General features: G+C 50.0%; 1 protein-coding gene across 4 annotated transcripts in view; it reads right to left on the bottom strand.

Moving 5' to 3' along the window:
• The window catches only part of LOC140426656 (centrosome-associated protein 350-like), a 319,223-nt gene that overhangs the window by 57,946 nt on the left and 244,879 nt on the right, over window positions 1-16,398 (bottom strand). For 3 of the 4 annotated variants that reach the window (XM_072511741.1, XM_072511742.1, XM_072511744.1), the window contains one exon: window positions 13,017-13,139. The exons of the other annotated variant lie outside the window; for it this stretch is intronic. In XM_072511741.1, the coding sequence (XP_072367842.1) occupies window positions 13,017-13,139 (123 nt within the window). The remainder of the gene's footprint in view (window positions 1-13,016; window positions 13,140-16,398) is intronic. 4 annotated transcript variants of the gene reach the window in all.

Below are 16,398 nucleotides of genomic sequence, written 5' to 3'. Positions count from 1 at the left end.
TTTCCCCTTTTTATTGAATTTTTTTTTGTAAAAGGGGTTTAAGAGGGGGAAAAAAAAGTGTTAAAGGAGAGAAGGGAGGGGGAAAAGAAAAGGGTACAAAAGAAAAGGGAAGGTGTGGGGGGAGGGGGGGGGGGAAAGAGAGAAAATGCCAGAAGGTAGCCAAAGCAGAGGGAGAAAGAGCACCAGAAGCAGAAGGGGCAATGAGAGTGCCCGTTCAGACGAGCTAACCGGCACACAAAGCGGCAGAACGGAAGGCCCGCCGCAACAACAAAAAAACTGGACAGACAGGAGCTTTTTCCCCTTGGGACGGGGGGAACTGGAGCTGGAAGGTATCCTTTGCTGAGGCGCTGAGGGAACACCAGCAGGAAAACAAAGCAGAGGCTAGGGCAGACATGGAGGCGTGCTGGCAGCAATGGACAAGGCCCTGACGGAGGTGCAGCTCGCCCTGGGTAGAGCAGAGGAGAGACTGGAAGCCCAAGAGGAGAAACTGGAAGCCCAAGAGGCGACCATTAAGGAGCTGGAAAAAGCCACGACTGACAAGAGCGACCAGATCACGGCCCTGGAGAAGGAGGTGGCGAGACTGGTCACAACGCAGGGGAGCTTGAAGGGCAGAGTGGATGATCAGGAAAACCGCTCGAGAAGGCAAAATGTAAGGATAGTGGGCCTGCCAGAGGGAATCGAGGGTAGAAACCCCACGGTATATGTGGCTGAGATGCCGGGTAACTTAGTGGGAGGAAAACTTTCCCCAATCCACCAGAAATGGACAGAGCGCACCAGTCACTGTGCCAGAAGCCCAAGGTAGGGGACTACCCGAGGGCAGTTATAGCTAAACTGCACCGGTATCAAGACAGGGAAACAATCCTGCGCTGGGTCAAGCAAAACAGAACCTGCAAATGGGAAGGACACTTCATTAGAGTCTACGAAGACATTGGGGCAGACCTAGCCAGGAGACGGGCCGAATTCAATAGAGCGAAAGCAGCTCTTCAGAAGAGCAACGTGCGTTTTGGTATGCTGTACCCAGCGAAACTCTGGGTCACATACCAAGAAAGAGAGTACTTCTTACCAGCCCCTGCCGAAGCAAACAAGTCTGTCGAGAAACACGGGCTGGAAAACCATTATTCTGGGTGGAAATGATAGGCCCCTGGCAAGGGGCAACAGCACGCCAACTTGAGATGGGGAGGGGGGGAGACACCAGGCACCCCCTTCCCCCATACCACGGCAAGCGCACCCTGAACAAAAAGCAAACCGCTACCCGAGGGACCGCTTCAGGTGGGAGACCAGGCCCCAGCACAAGGGAACGAGAGTAGCGGAGAAGGGAGAACAAGCAAGCGGAGTGCAGGGTAGGATGGGGGAAGAGCGGGCAGAAAACCGCAGAGGCCGGGCGAGGGAGAAGCGAGACAGTAACCCCCGAGAGGGGGGCCACTGAACTACCAGGAAAGCTAGCGCTGGAGGCATGCAACAAAGCAGGGCCGCAGTGCGCCCCCAACCGGGGGGACGGCACCAGGCCGTGGGGGGGGCCGGACCATTCAACAGAGGCGGGAAACCAAACGGGGATAGGAACTGTGGAAGGAGGAACAAAAGAGAGGTATACGGGAGAGGGGAGAAAAAGGGGGGGGGGAAAAGGGGAGGGACAAACAAGGCGAGAAAGAGAATAACAATAGGGCTACAAAGTGCCACAACCAAAGGCTCGAAACAAGGAATCGCTGCAAGCAACCACTCAGTACGGTCTCTGGGCGAAGGGCGACTCGAGTGCAGGGGACTACCCGCGTGGCAACGCACAGTGGGGGGCCATGTCAGGTGCCACCTGGACAAAGGGAAACCCTGGAGCGCAGCGACCCGGCCGCATGGAGAGAGCAGTGACATCGACCATCCTGGACGGCCTCCTAACAAAGGGAAACCCCGGAGGGCAGGGGGGCGTCCACCAGGTAAGTATGGTTAATCCCACAGGAGCGGTGGACAGAAGCCCCCAACCAGGATAGTCACCTCAAATTTAAGGGGACTCAACAGCCCAGTGAAAAGATCCAGAGTCCTCACCCACCTAAGAAATATGAAAGCCAACATAGTCTTCCTCCAAGAGACACACCTGAGAGAGCAGGACCGACTGCGGGCAAGAAAGGGCTGGGTGGGGCAGACCTACCATTACTGTTATGGGACGAGGGCCAGGGGGGTGGCAATACAAATCAGCAAGAAGACGATGTTTAGGGCGCCGAAGACGGTTACGGACCCAGGGGGACGGTAAGTCATGGTCAGCGGGGCCCTGGAAGTACTGGTTAACGTGTATTCGCCCAACTGGGACGACACGAGCTTCATTAAAAAGACCATGGCAGAAATCCCCGACATAGCGACGCACTGACTAATCATGGGTTGGGACTTCAACTGTATACAGGATCCAACGACTGACAGATCAAGCTCCAAAACGGGAAAACCTCAAATGGCGAGGGAACTCGGTCACATTATGGGACAGATGGGAGCGGTGGACCCCTGGAAGTTCACACACCCAGAGGAGAAGGAGTTCTCCTTCTTCTCCACAGTGCACAACGTATACACCAGATTGACTTCTTTGTGGTGGGGAAAACAGGGCTTCCAGGGATAGACAAAGTGGAATATTCCACAATTGTGATATCCGACCACGCTCCACACTACATGGATGTGAGGCTGGAGACGGGTAGGGCCCAACACCCCACATGGCGGTTGGACATTGCCCTACTAGCTGACAAGGCCTTCAACGAAAAGATATCGCAGGCATAGCAGGGTACACGGAGAACAACCAAAACGGGGAGGTCTCGCCCTCCACATTCTGGGAAGCGCCGTAGTAAGAGGGGAAATTATTGCTTTCAAAGCTCAAAGAGATAGGGAGGAAAGGGCCTCCAGGCAGCAGCTGGTCGACTCCATACTGGAGGTAGACCGTAAATACTCCGAGGCCCCGACCGTAGAGCTCCTGGCGGAAAGGAAAGAGCTACAAAGGAACTTTGATCTGCTGTCCACCAGGAAAGCAGTGCACCAATTCCGCCAGGCACGTAGGACCCTATACGAACTCGGAGACAAAGCCAGCCGCCTGTTGGCACACCAGCTGAGAAAGCAGGCAGCCACCAGAGAAAACCAGAAGCACACTAGAAACAGAACCAGAAAAGATTAACAAAACTTTCATGGCCTTCTATCAAGGGCTGTACACCTCAGAGCCCCCAATGGGGGAGTCTGGGATGAAACGGTTCCTTGATGGACTGGACATACCAGTCGTGGGGGGAGGGCAGAAAACAGGGCCTGGAAGCACCACGAGCACGAGGAGAGATCATTGACAGCATTAGCTCCATGCAGGCGGGGAAGGCACCAGGACCACATGGGTACCCGGCGGACTTCTACAAAAACTTTGCGACAGCACTGTCCCCGCACCTGAGGGAGATGTTCACTGACTCGCTAGCGAGGGGCACACTGCCACCTACGCTAGCACAGGCTTCAATCTCGCTGATACCCAAGAAAGATAAAGACCCAACGGAATGTGGGTCATACAGACCCATCTCACTGCTGAACGCAGATGCCAAAATACTGGCCAAAATCCTAGCCAAAAGGCTAGAAAAATGCATACCAGAGGTGGTTGCAGAGGACCAGATGGGGTTTTGTCAAAGGTAGGCAGCTAACTTCGAACATCAGGCGCCTGTTAAACGTGATAATGACCCCATCCGGGGAGAGAACACCAGAGGTGATCGTCTCCCTCGACGCAGAAAAGCCTTCGACAGGGTCGAATGAAAATACCACAGAGGTACTCGAGCTGCCACAAAATCCACTACCTGGGTATCCAAATAGCCCATGACTGGAAAGAGATCCACAAATGGAACCTCGCCAGTCTGACAGAGGAAGGAAGTAAAAAAGGACCTGCAAAGATGGAACACACTCCCACTCTCCCTCGCGGGGAGAGTCCAGACGATCAAAATGAACGTACTGCCCAGGTACCTCTTCCTACTTAGATCTATCCCGATCAACAACCCCAAGGCCCTTTTCCAAGAACAAAATCCGGGGTGGGCTAGCCCTCCCAAACCTACAATTCTACCACTGGGCGGCGATGGCCAAGCGAATAAGGAGATGGAACAAGGAGCCAGAAGTCGAGTGGGTGCACGCGGAAGAGGCCTCCTGAAAGGGGACCTCCCTCCAGGCCCTCGCCACGGCGGCACTCCCATCCCCACCCAAAAACACTCCAGCAGCCCGGTGTGATAGCCACCCTCCAATCCTTGAACCAACTACGGCAGCAATTTGGCCTGACCCAAATGTCGGACAAAAATCCCATCTGCAACAACCATAGATTCACACCAGCACTGACTGACGCCACCTTTAAAAAGTGGGGACAGACTTCCGGGTGCGGCGATGACCAGCTGAGTCGCACGTTTCGGCAGCTCCCTGTGAAACGGACTTTTGGGCTCTTGATAGGAGCCCCAACGGCAATTTTAACGGCTAAAAACACCGTGCGGTAAACCAGGAGGGTGTTCCCCCTGGACACGGATGGAAAAAGGAGGGGAAAGTGGCCGGATTGCAGCGGATCCTTTGGAACAACGGCAAGGAAGGCAAGCAAAAACCAAGATGGCGTCGGAAGGTGGCAGTTTCATATGGGGCCCTGAACAACAAGAGTTCTTGAAATGCTGCGTGGAGGAGATAAAAAAGGAAATGAAGAAAGAGTTGTTGGCCCCGATACTACAGGCGATCGAAGGGCTAAAGGAGGAACAAAAGACCCAGGAGCAGGAGCTTCGGGTCGTGAAGGCGAAAGCAGCCGAGAATGAGAACGATATACAGGGCCTGGTGGTGAAGTCGGAGATACAGGAGGCACACCAGAAACGATGTGTGGAGAGGTTGGAGGCACTGGAAAACAACGCAAGGAGGAACAACCTGAGGATTCTTGGCCTTCCTGAAGGTGTGGAGGGGGCGGACGTCGGGGCATATGTGAGCACGATGCTGCATTCGTTAATGGGAGCGGAGGCCCCGACGGGTCCGTTGGAGGTGGAGGGAGCGTACCGAGTTATGGTGCGAGGATCGAGAGCAGGAGAAACTCCCAGAGCCATAGTGGTGAGATTCCTCCGTTTTAAGGAGAGAGAAATGGTCCTGAGATGGGCGAAGAAAACTCGGTGCAGTAAATGGGAGAACGCGGTGATCCGCGTTTATCAAGACTGGAGTGCGGAGGTGGCGAGAAGGAGGGCGAGCTTTAATTGGGCCAAGGCGGTACTTCACAAAAGGAAGATAAAATTTGGAATGCTGCAACCGGCAAGACTGTGGGTCACATATCAAGGGAGGCACCACTACTTTGAGACGGCGGATGAAGCGTGGACTTTTATTGTAGAAGAAAAACTGGAATGAGTGGATTATGAAAAAGAACGTTTGGACAAAGTGGTGGGGCGAATGGGGGGGGCGAAGAGGGGTTTTATGTTCTAATCCTGCGGTATGGTAACTTTTCTTTCTCCCACAGGTGGTGATGGGGGGAGGTGGGGAGGGAGAGGAGATGGGGCGTTGGCCATGGGAGGCGGGGCTGAGGGAGAGGCGCGGGCTTGGTTCCCGCGCTATGATAATTATGGCGGGAATAGAGAAGCAGGAAGGAGGGGGCGTCGCACGGTGCGAGCCGTGGTCACGGGGGGAAGCCGAGGTCAGCCAGAGTTTGCTGACTTCTGGGAGCAACATGGGGGGAGTAATTACGCTAGCGGGGGGTCTAGCGGGGGGGTGGGAGGGGGGAATTACTGGGTTGCTGCTGCTGGGGAAAGGGGGGAGTGGGTACGGGAGAGGATGGGCGGGGGGGCACCGCCTGGGGGAGATACAGCTGCGTGGGAACTGGGTGAGAAGCTGGAAAAAGATGATGGCTAACCGGCAAGGGGGGGGGGGGGGTGGGAAGCCCCCCAACTCGGCTGATCACGTGGAACGTGAGAGGGCTCAACGGGCCGATAAAGAGGGCACGAGTACTCGCACACCTTAAGAAACTTAAAGCAGATGTGGTTATGTTACAGGAAACTCACCTGAAACTGATAGACCAGGTTAGGCTGCGTAAAGGATGGGTGGGGCAGGTGTTCCATTCGGGGCTGGATGCGAAAAACAGGGGGGTGGCTATATTAGTGGGGAAGCGGGTAATGTTCGAGGCAAAGACTATAGTGGTGGATAACAGGGGCAGATACGTGATGGTGAGTGGCAAATTACAGGGAGAGATGGTGGTTTTGGTAAACGTGTATGCCCCGAACTGGGATGATGCCAACTTTATGAGGCGAATGCTAGGACGCATCCCGGACCTAGAGACGGGAAAGCTGATAATGGGGGGAGACTTTAACACGGTGTTGGAACCAAGGCTGGATAGGTCGAAGTCCAGGACTGGTAGGAGGCCGGCAGCAGCCAAGGTGCTTAAGGATTTTATGGAGCAGATGGGAGGTGTGGACCCGTGGAGATTCAGTAGACCTAGGAGGAAGGAGTTCTCGTTTTTCTCCTATGTCCATAAAGTCTATTCGCGCATAGACTTTTTTGTGTTGGGTAGGGCATTGATCCCGAAGGTGAGGGGAACGGAATATACGGCTATAGCCATTTCGGATCATGCCCCACACTGGGTAGACTTGGAGATAGGGGAGGAAACAGGAGGGCGCCCACCCTGGAGAATGGACATGGGACTAATGGCGGATGAGGGGGTGTGCCTAAGGGTGAGGGGATGTATTGAAAAGTACTTGGAACTCAATGACAATGAGGAGGTTCAGGTAGGAGTGGTCTGGGAGGCGTTGAAGGCGGTGGTTAGGGGGGAGCTGATATCAATAAGGGCACATAAAGGGAAGCAGGAGAGTAAGGAACGGGAGCGGTTGCTGCAAGAACTTTTGAGGGTGGACAGACAATATGCGGAAGCACCGGAGGAGGGACTGTACAGGGAAAGGCAAAGGCTGCATGTGGAATTTGACTTGCTGACTACAGGCACTGCAGAGGCACAATGGAGGAAGGCGCAGGGTGTACAGTATGAATATGGGGAGAAGGCGAGCAGATTGCTGGCACACCAATTGAGGAAAAGGGGAGCAGCGAGGGAAATAGGGGGAGTGAGGGATGAGGAAAGAGAGATGGAGCGGGGGGCGGAGAGAGTGAATGAAGTGTTCAAGACATTTTATAAAAAATTGTATGAAGCTCAACCCCCGGATGGGAGGGAGAGAATGATGGATTTTTTGGATCGGCTGGAAATTCCCAAGGTGGAAGAGCAGGAAAGGGTGGGACTGGGAGCACAGATCACGGTAGAAGAAGTGGTGAAAGGAATTAGGAACATGCAGACGGGAAAGGCCCCGGGACCGGACGGATTCCCAGTTGAATTTTACAGAAAGTATTTGGACTTGCTCGCCCCGGTACTGACGAGGACCTTTAACGAGGCAAAGGAAAGGGGACAACTGCCCCCGACTATGTCTGAAGCAACGATATCGCTTCTCTTAAAGAAGGAAAAGGATCCGCTACAATGCGGGTCCTACAGACCAATTTCCCTCCTAAATGTGGATGCCAAGGTCCTGGCCAAGGTAATGGCAATGAGAATAGAGGAATGTGTCCCGGGGGTGGTTCACGAGGACCAAACTGGGTTTGTGAAGGGGAGACAGCTGAACACGAATATACGGAGGCTGTTAGGGGTAATGATGATGGCCCCACCAGAGGGTGAAACGGAGATAGTAGTGGCGATGGATGCAGAGAAAGCATTTGATAGAGTGGAATGGGATTATCTGTGGGAGGTGTTGAGGAGATTTGGTTTTGGAGAGGGGTATGTTAGATGGGTGCAGCTGTTGTATAGGGCCCCAGTGGCGAGTGTGGTCACGAATGGACGGGGATCGGCATATTTTCGGCTCCATAGAGGGACAAGGCAGGGATGTCCTCTGTCCCCATTACTGTTTGCACTGGCGATTGAGCCCCTGGCGATAGCGCTGAGAGGTTCCAAGAGATGGAGGGGAATACTTAGGGGAGGAGAAGAACACCGGGTATCTTTATATGCGGATGATCTGCTACTATATGTGGCGGATCCGGCGGAGGGGATGCCAGAAATAATGCGGATACTTGGGGAGTTTGGGGATTTTTCAGGGTATAAATTGAACATGGGGAAGAGTGAGCTGTTTGTGGTGCATCCAGGGGAGCAGAGTAGAGAAATAGAAGACCTACCGTTGAGGAAGGTAACAAGAGACTTTCGTTACCTGGGGATCCAGATAGCTAAGAATTGGGGCACATTGCACAGGCTAAATTTAACGCGGTTGGTGGAACAGATGGAGGAAGATTTCAAGAGATGGGATATGGTAGCACTGTCAATGGCAGGGAGGGTGCAGGCGGTTAAGATGGTGGTCCTCCCGAGATTCCTCTTTGTGTTTCAGTGCCTCCCGGTGGTGATCACGAAGGCTTTTTTTTTTAAAAGGATAGAAAAGAGCATCATGGGTTTTGTTTGGGCCGGGAAGACTCCGAGAGTGAGGAAGGGATTCTTACAGCGTAGTAGGGATAGAGGGGGGCTGGCATTACCGAGCCTAAGTGAGTATTATTGGGCCGCTAATATTTCAATGGTGAGTAAGTGGATGGGAGAGGAGGAGGGAGCGGCGTGAAAGAGATTAGAGAGGGCGTCCTGTAGGGGGACCAGCCTGCAGGCTATGGTGACAGCCCCATTGCCGTTCTCACCGAGGAACTACACCACGAGCCCGGTGGTGGTAGCTACACTGAAGATTTGGGGACAGTGGAGACGACATAGGGGAAAGACCGGAGCATTGGGGGGGTCCCCGATAAGAAACCACCATAGGTTTGCCCTGGGGGGAATGGATGGGGGATATGGAATGTGGCAAAGAGCAGGAATAACGCAACTGAAAGATCTATTTGTGGACGGGAAGTTCGCAAGTCTGGGAGCGCTGACCGAGAAATATGGGTTGCCCCAAGGGAATGCATTCAGGTACATGCAATTGAGGGCTTTTGCGAGGCAACAGGTGAGGGAATTCCCGCAGCTCCCGACACAAGAGGTGCAGGACAGAGTCATCTCAAAGAAATGGGTGGGGGATGGTAAGGTGTCGGATATATATAGGGAAATGAGGGACGAAGGGGAGACTATGGTGGACGAACTAAAAGGGAAATGGGAAGAAGAGCTAGGGGAGGAGATCGAGGAGGGGCTGTGGGCAGATGCCCTAAACAGGGTAAACTCGTCGTCCTCGTGCGCCAGGCTAAGCCTGATTCAGTTTAAGGTATTACACAGGGCATATATGACTGGAACACGGCTCAGTAAATTTTTTGGGGTGGAGGATAGGTGTGCGAGGTGCTCGAGAAGCCCAGCGAATCATACCCATATGTTTTGGTCATGCCTGGCACTCCAGGGGTTTTGGGTGGGGGTGACAAAGGCGCTTTCAAAAGTAGTAGGAGTCCGGGTCGAACCAAGCTGGGGGTTGGCTATATTTGGGGTTGCACAAGAGCCGGGAGTGCAGGAGGCGAGAGAGGCCGATGTTTTGGCCTTTGCGTCCCTAGTAGCCCGGCGCAGGATATTGCTAATGTGGAAAGAAGCCAAGCCCCCGGGGGTGGAGACCTGGATAAATGATATGGCGGGGTTCATAAAGCTAGAGCGGATTAAGTTCGTCCTAAGGGGGTCGGCTCAAGGGTTCACCAGGCGGTGGCAACCGTTCGTCGAATATCTTGCGGAAAGATAGATGGGGGAAAAAAGAAGGCAGCAGCAGCCCAGGACTTGGGGGGGGGGGGGGGGGGGTATAGCCTGTGACAAGGCAGTTGCCAATTAGGGCTAGTTTTCATTTTTGTTATTTAATATTTATTTATTTGTTGTTTTTTGTTTATATAAAAAAGGTCATTATTATCTGTATTGTTATAATGTTGTGTAAAGGATGCACAATGTACTGTGTTGGTTGACCAAAAATTTTCAATAAAATATTTATTTAAAAAAAAAAGTGGGGACAGGACGGAGGGACACTGACAGTCAGGGACCTATACACTGACAGTCAGGGACCGATACACGGACGGCAGGATCACAACAACGGACAAACTGACAGAGAAATTCCAGCTAGCCAGGGGGAACGAGTTAAGGTACCTGCAACTCAAAAACTTCCTACAAAAGGAGACAAGGACGTACCCACAACCGCCACGACAGACATTACTGGAAGAGTTACTGGACGCAAGCATCCTAGATAAAGGGAACTGTAGCGACATGTATGACCGACTGGTAGAAAGGGCCAACCCATCTCGCCTCCATCTTTTGAAGGTGATATCTAGCATGGCTGGGGGGAATCTGTGATTGCCGCAGATGGGGGCCATAAGGGACATTTTGGCCATCCCAAAGTGCTGTCTCAACTGGGTCCACGTTCTCAGCGTGGCCGCTACCACTGGGCTCGTTGTGTACCTTGTTGAGGAGGATGGGAGTGCTGCTGTGGCCAGGGCCCGCAGGGTTGTTCCTTTACAGGATGCCTCCTCCATTTGTACCCAATCTGTGTCGGGTTCTTGTACCCATCCCCTCACTTTTTCTGCCGTTGCTGCCCAGTGGTAGTATTGTAGGTTCGGGAGAGCCAGGCCCTCTCTGACTTTCCCTCTTTGCAGTGTCGGTTTGGGAATTCTCGGGTTCTTGCCACCCCAACACAAATGCCATGATTAGCCTGTCTATGTTTTGGAAAAAGGTCTTGGAGATGAAGATCAGGATGGATCTAAACAGGAAGAGGAACCTTGGCAGTACGTCACCTTGATCTTCTGCATTCTTCCCGCCTGGTAGAGTGGGAGTGAGCCCCACCGTTGAAGGTCTTTTCTTCCTCCACCAGGCTGGTCAGGTTCCACTTATGGATCTGTGTCCAGGCTCTGGCTTTTTGGATCCCCAGGTAATGGAATCTGTTCTGGACAGTTTTGAACGGGAGCCCCTCCAGCTCTGTCCCTCCCCCTTTTGGGTTCACTGGGAATGTCTCGCTTTTGCCCAGGTTAAGTTTGTAGCCCGAGAAGGTTCCAAACTCTTTCAGTATTTGCAGTATTGCCTTCAGTCCCTCCTGTGGCTTCGAGACATAGAGGAGCAGGTCATCTGAATAGAGTGAGACTCTGTGCTCTCGGTCTCCTCTCCGGATTCCCTTCCAGCTTTTTGCGTCCTGCAGGGCTATCGCCAGGGGTTCGGTCACTACCGCGAACAAGAGTGGGGATAGGGGGCAGCCTTGTCTTGTTCCTCTCTCTAGCTGGAAGTATTCAGAGCTGGTGGTGTTAGTTCGGACACTCGCTTTGTGAGCGTTATATAGGAGCCTCACCCAGGCGGTGAATCCCACTCCTAGCCCAAACCGTTCCACTACCTCGAGGAGGTAGCTCCATTCGACTCTGTCAAAGGCCTTTTCTTCTTCCAGGGAGACAATCACCTCTGGTATTCTCTCCCGGGGTGTGGGGGGAAATCATTATCACATTCAGTAGCCGCCTGATGTTCGCTGTGAGCTGCCTACCCTTGACAAAGCCCGTTTGGTCCTCTGTGACCACCTCTGGTACCCAGCCCTCCAGCCTTTTGGCCAGACGGTGATATAGTTCTAAGTCAGGATGGTGAGTGGCTTGGAGGGAAATTTGCAGCCGATGGTGTTCCCATGTATCTGCTGCCCTTGTCCTGGGGCCGTGGGCTTGAAAGCACGGTCAAAAGAGCTCAGTGAGTTGGAGTGCATCTTGTTATATAGTGTACACTGCTGCTACTATGTGCTGAGACTGAAGTAAATTCATGTTAAAGTTTGGTGGATAGGGTGTCTATCAAATAGGTGGCTTTGGCCTGGATTGTGTAGAGCCTCTCGGGTGTTATTGGAGCTGCACTCATCCAGGCAAGTGGAGAATATTCCATCATACTCCTGACCTGTGCCTTGTAGATGGTGAACAGGATTTGGGGGTGGAATGGAGAGTTATTTACTGAATTCCCAGCCTCTGATCCGCTCTTGAAGCCACAGCATTTACATGGCTCATCCTGTTTCTGGTCAATGGTAACCCCCAGAACATTGATGTGTCCTGTCATCAGTGCCAGCTGTTTCTCCCTTAAAAACTGAACAGGAAGAAAATGGTACATTTTACTAGATTCTTTACAGTAGAAATACCGATAATCAACTTTCAAAGACAATGATTCCAACGCAAGAAACATGGTGGAATCATATTTTAGTTCGTTGGGAGGGGGAAAGAGAGAGAGAGAGAGAGAGAGAGAGAGAGAGAGAGAGAGAGAGAGAGAGAGAGAGAAAATCGCAGAAATGCAGCACAGTAACCAACTCAACACTAAATGCAGCCTAAGCAACATTAAAATGGACGATCAAATAATTCCGAAGCAAGATCAAATACAGATCAGGAATAAACACAATTCCTGCCATAGCTAGAATTTTCCCATTTTCCTGTGAACATGTCCAGTACGCTGGTTAATGCAGCATTGTGTGCTAGAAAATACTTGTTCTTCCAATAAATTACCATTTTAAATCAAAGATCTAAGACCTGTCAGTGCGACTTGGAAGTGACCGGCGTTCAAACAAAATAGTTACATGCGCATTCTGCAGATATTCTCCAAGGGTGAATACTGTGACAATTATATCCTGATTTAGTTTCGGAAAACCTAAGTGCATGAGAGAATGAAAATTGAAAACTCTCCAAGTTCTCACCAAAGACACGTTGGTGCAATAAAGGGGCACTTCCATTTGAAAATTCAAGCTTGTAGTATAAATTTACTAGTTAACTTAAAGGTGCATAAAATGAAATCTGCAAGTTGCCATTTTGCCACAAAAGAACAGTCCTATTCAACATTTTTTAAAATTCCATCTTCAATAATGTTCTATTGATATTAGCAGCTCAAGGCTTTGTGTAACTTTGACCTCTCCTTCCATGGTAATGCCCCTTTAATAAACACTCTTCAGTTCCACGGCAAAGTCTGCAATACACTGCCAACCAGCTACTTGGCGGACCTACGTGAAGCCACAAGCGAGAGATGCAGGAACTCAAATTTTCTCTTCATAATTCTCTACCCTCCACGCACCACCAACCCCCACACCACCCACGTGCATGTGATGAAACAGAGCATGCTCGATCAGTGAGAAGCAGAGGTTGCACAGTACCTGACCAGCTGGTTGTAGATGTACAGCTGGAATTTGGGATGTAGGTTGGGGAAACAGACACTGAGAGAAGCCCAGTGATGAGACGTAAAGACAGAGAAGAAGTAGTGGACAGGAGAGCAGTGTCTACAAAGAGGCAAAACAGGAGAAAAAAAGACAACAGCTGAGTATTACCCCAAAATTACTTCATCCTTTAGATACTCTAAAGAAAACCTCACATTTTAAGCAGAAATTCCACTTAATGCATAACATTTCTCCAACCACCCTATACCTTTTGCCTCAATCCAACTCATTCTGCTTAGATTCTATGACTTCAAGTGGCAACAATGCCCAAAGCTGACATACACTCCCAACTCTCTTTTTGATGGGTGTTGGGGAGGAGGGTGGGAAACTCAAATACTGCATTACAGTTACAATCCTGATAGTCCAACCACAGGTTACAAACCCTTCTGAAAAAGGGAGTGTGTCAATCAGCATTGGGATCGGAATCGATAATGACAGTTGATAAGAAATGCTCCGCAATGCTACTTTCTCACAAATAGTTGAGTTCTGTTTGTGCATTGACAAACTCCCTCTCAGAACTAGGCAAGGGAATTAGAAGAGGGTGAATTAAAACAATAGTTCATATTCATACTACTGCCTCAATCCTATTTCATTACACTCAATGCTGATATTGTCATTAGGTTAATCTAGTAGGGTGACAAAAGGTCTCTCCCTGGGCAAAGATCTCCACCTCCAACCAACCATTGTTGTTGGCAAAGAGTATGCATTTAGTCTTTGACTGTCAACACTTGGTACAAATGTGGCGACTTTCAGAACTTTCCAGAAACACCCAAAGGATTCTAAGTTTTGCTAATTATAGATACAGGCTGACATCATACAGACACAGGACTGCAATCCACATGGGGCAACAAAGGATTGCCACCTTCCTCCCTTTTGATTTTTGGAACTATGCCATTCAGCTAAGGAAGCAAGATCTGAATTGACGTGACCCTCACTTTACAAAACCAACAAAGAGGGCCTGAAACAAGTGGAAGCTAGTGGAATGAAATGGATACCACAACACTGCCAAGGCTACCAGGGTTAAAAACGATTTTATAAACCCCTGCACAAAGAAGTGACACTATGCTGGAAAGTGACACTATGCCCAGACTGCCTCCTCTCTCAGTCAATTATAATTATTTAAGAGGTGCAATTGATCATAAATGATACCTTAAGAGCTATTTAAAAGTATGTACTACCCCTCCCCTCCTTGCCACATATTCTCAAATTGAAGGGGCACGCATTTTGTATCTCAAGCAGGTCTGATCTGAATTTACCGACACTAATTCAGCTTTTGATTCTTTACCCCTTCATGTTGTGAAGGCCATGAATCTTCAAATACCACTTCCCCATTGCGAACTGTTAATCAGGTGAGGAACGACAGGCTTGGTTTCAACACTCCATGGCACAGTACATTAGTGCTGTATAGAAGTATGGCAATGGGATGTGAAACAATGTCAAACCTGCAGTTCAAGCATCATTGAATATTTCGGAAATAGGCATTCAGGACTTCTATTCTAGATTTTATAGTAGCACTGCAGAGAAACAAACTGTTAACAGCAATTGTGCCAGGTAAAAGATGGAGACAGAAGCTGCAAGGGTTAGATAGGGCAAGCTCCATTTACATGCATACCATTTCAACAAGGGCACAACACTACAGAAACAACACAATAGCCTCCTTGTTATTTGAAGCCACTCATTTCGAATTATCAGATATTTACAAACCAAAACCACACTGGACAGAATTAAATGACACTTGGTTGGATATTCAACAATGCAGCTCATTTCAAAAGTAAGGAGTGTCTTCGAGAAACACTGAAGCTTTCCCACCCAAAGAAAATAGGGGGGGGGGGGGGATGCTCGTTTTGTCACTATGAAAGTTGAAGTTAAAATAAACGTGCTAGTCGGAGGCAACATCAATGGATTGGTTGGCCGCACGCTTTAAAAAATGGACGTAATTTAAACTGATCCTTCCAATTCTCCGATAAATTATACAGGCCAACATTTTAGGTTTTACTGTGAAGCGGATTGTGTCAGTTGTCTTGGACTTAAAAGAACAGTTACAGAATCAGATAATTAAAACAAACACCAGCGTATATTTATACAGTGCCTTTAACATTATGAAATGTCCCAAAAGCCTTTACAGGAAACATTATGAAACAAAGTATAGCACGAAGCCACCTAAGGAGATATTAGGTTAGATGACCAAAAGCTAGGCAGATTTTAAATAGTATCTTAAATGAAGGAAGTCAAGTCGAGCAGCCGGGAGGTGTAGAGAGGGTGTACCAGAGTTTGGGGCCCATGCAAAAGTCAGGGTCACCGATGGAGCAATTAACATCGATGATGCTCGAGAGACCAGAATTAGAGAGGTGCAGATATTTTGGCAGAGTGTAGGGCTGGAGGAGAATACAGAGATAGTGATGGGGAAGGCCATGGAAGGATTTGAAGACAAGGATGAGAATTTTTACTCAAAGGCAAAACAAATACAGGTCAAGTATCCTTTATTCAAAGCCCTTGGGGTTGATTGCATTTTGTTTTCAGATCATTGTAAACCTGCATTACAAAATCTTAGGCCAGTGTTTTTCAAACTTTTGTCCCCAGGACCCACTTCCACCCACTGGCTGACATTGGGACCCACTTGATGGCTGGCAGAGACATGATGGGCCAAAATGTCTCTTTCTGTGCTGTAAAGCTCATGGCTCCATGAAAATAGAGAGATATTCAAAGTTCAGGGAGGAGCCATATAGTTGATGTTGATGATTGAATTATGGAAAAAAAAAAAGATTTGCACTTTGCTAGTACCATCACAACTACATGAGTACAATGTAGTTTGCAGCCAATTTATACACAGCAAACTCCCACAAACAGCAATGTGATAAAGACCAGGTAAATTTTTGTGATATTGATTGAGGGATAAATGTTAGTTCGGACATCAGGGATAACTCCCTGCTCTTATTCAATGTAACCCATGGAACCTTTTATATCCACATGAGGCAGAACCTCCGTTTAACATGGAATCTGGTAAACAGCACTCCTAGCAAGGTAGCACCCCTGCAGTACTACACTGGGTGCGAGCCCAGAAGTGGAGGTGAACCCACAACCGTCTGTTTGATGTAGATACAAGTGTGTTACCCACTGAGCTACGACTAACACAGAGGAACAACAACAGAAATTTGGGCAGGACTGGAACCGATGTCCTGGGGGGGGGGGGGGGTTTGCTAGTGCTGTTGGGGAGGGTTTAAACTAATGTGGCAGGGGGATGGGAACCGATGCAGGAAGTCGGAGGAAAGTAAAACGGGGCCAGAAACAAAAAGCAGTAAAGGGGAAAGTGTAAGGCAGAGAA

This window comes from Scyliorhinus torazame, chromosome 7, assembly GCF_047496885.1.
Source record: "Scyliorhinus torazame isolate Kashiwa2021f chromosome 7, sScyTor2.1, whole genome shotgun sequence".
In the NCBI taxonomy this organism is placed as follows: Eukaryota; Metazoa; Chordata; class Chondrichthyes; order Carcharhiniformes; family Scyliorhinidae; genus Scyliorhinus; species Scyliorhinus torazame.
Note: the sequence above shows the minus strand (reverse complement) of the source record. Positions and strands in the feature narration are given on the sequence as shown.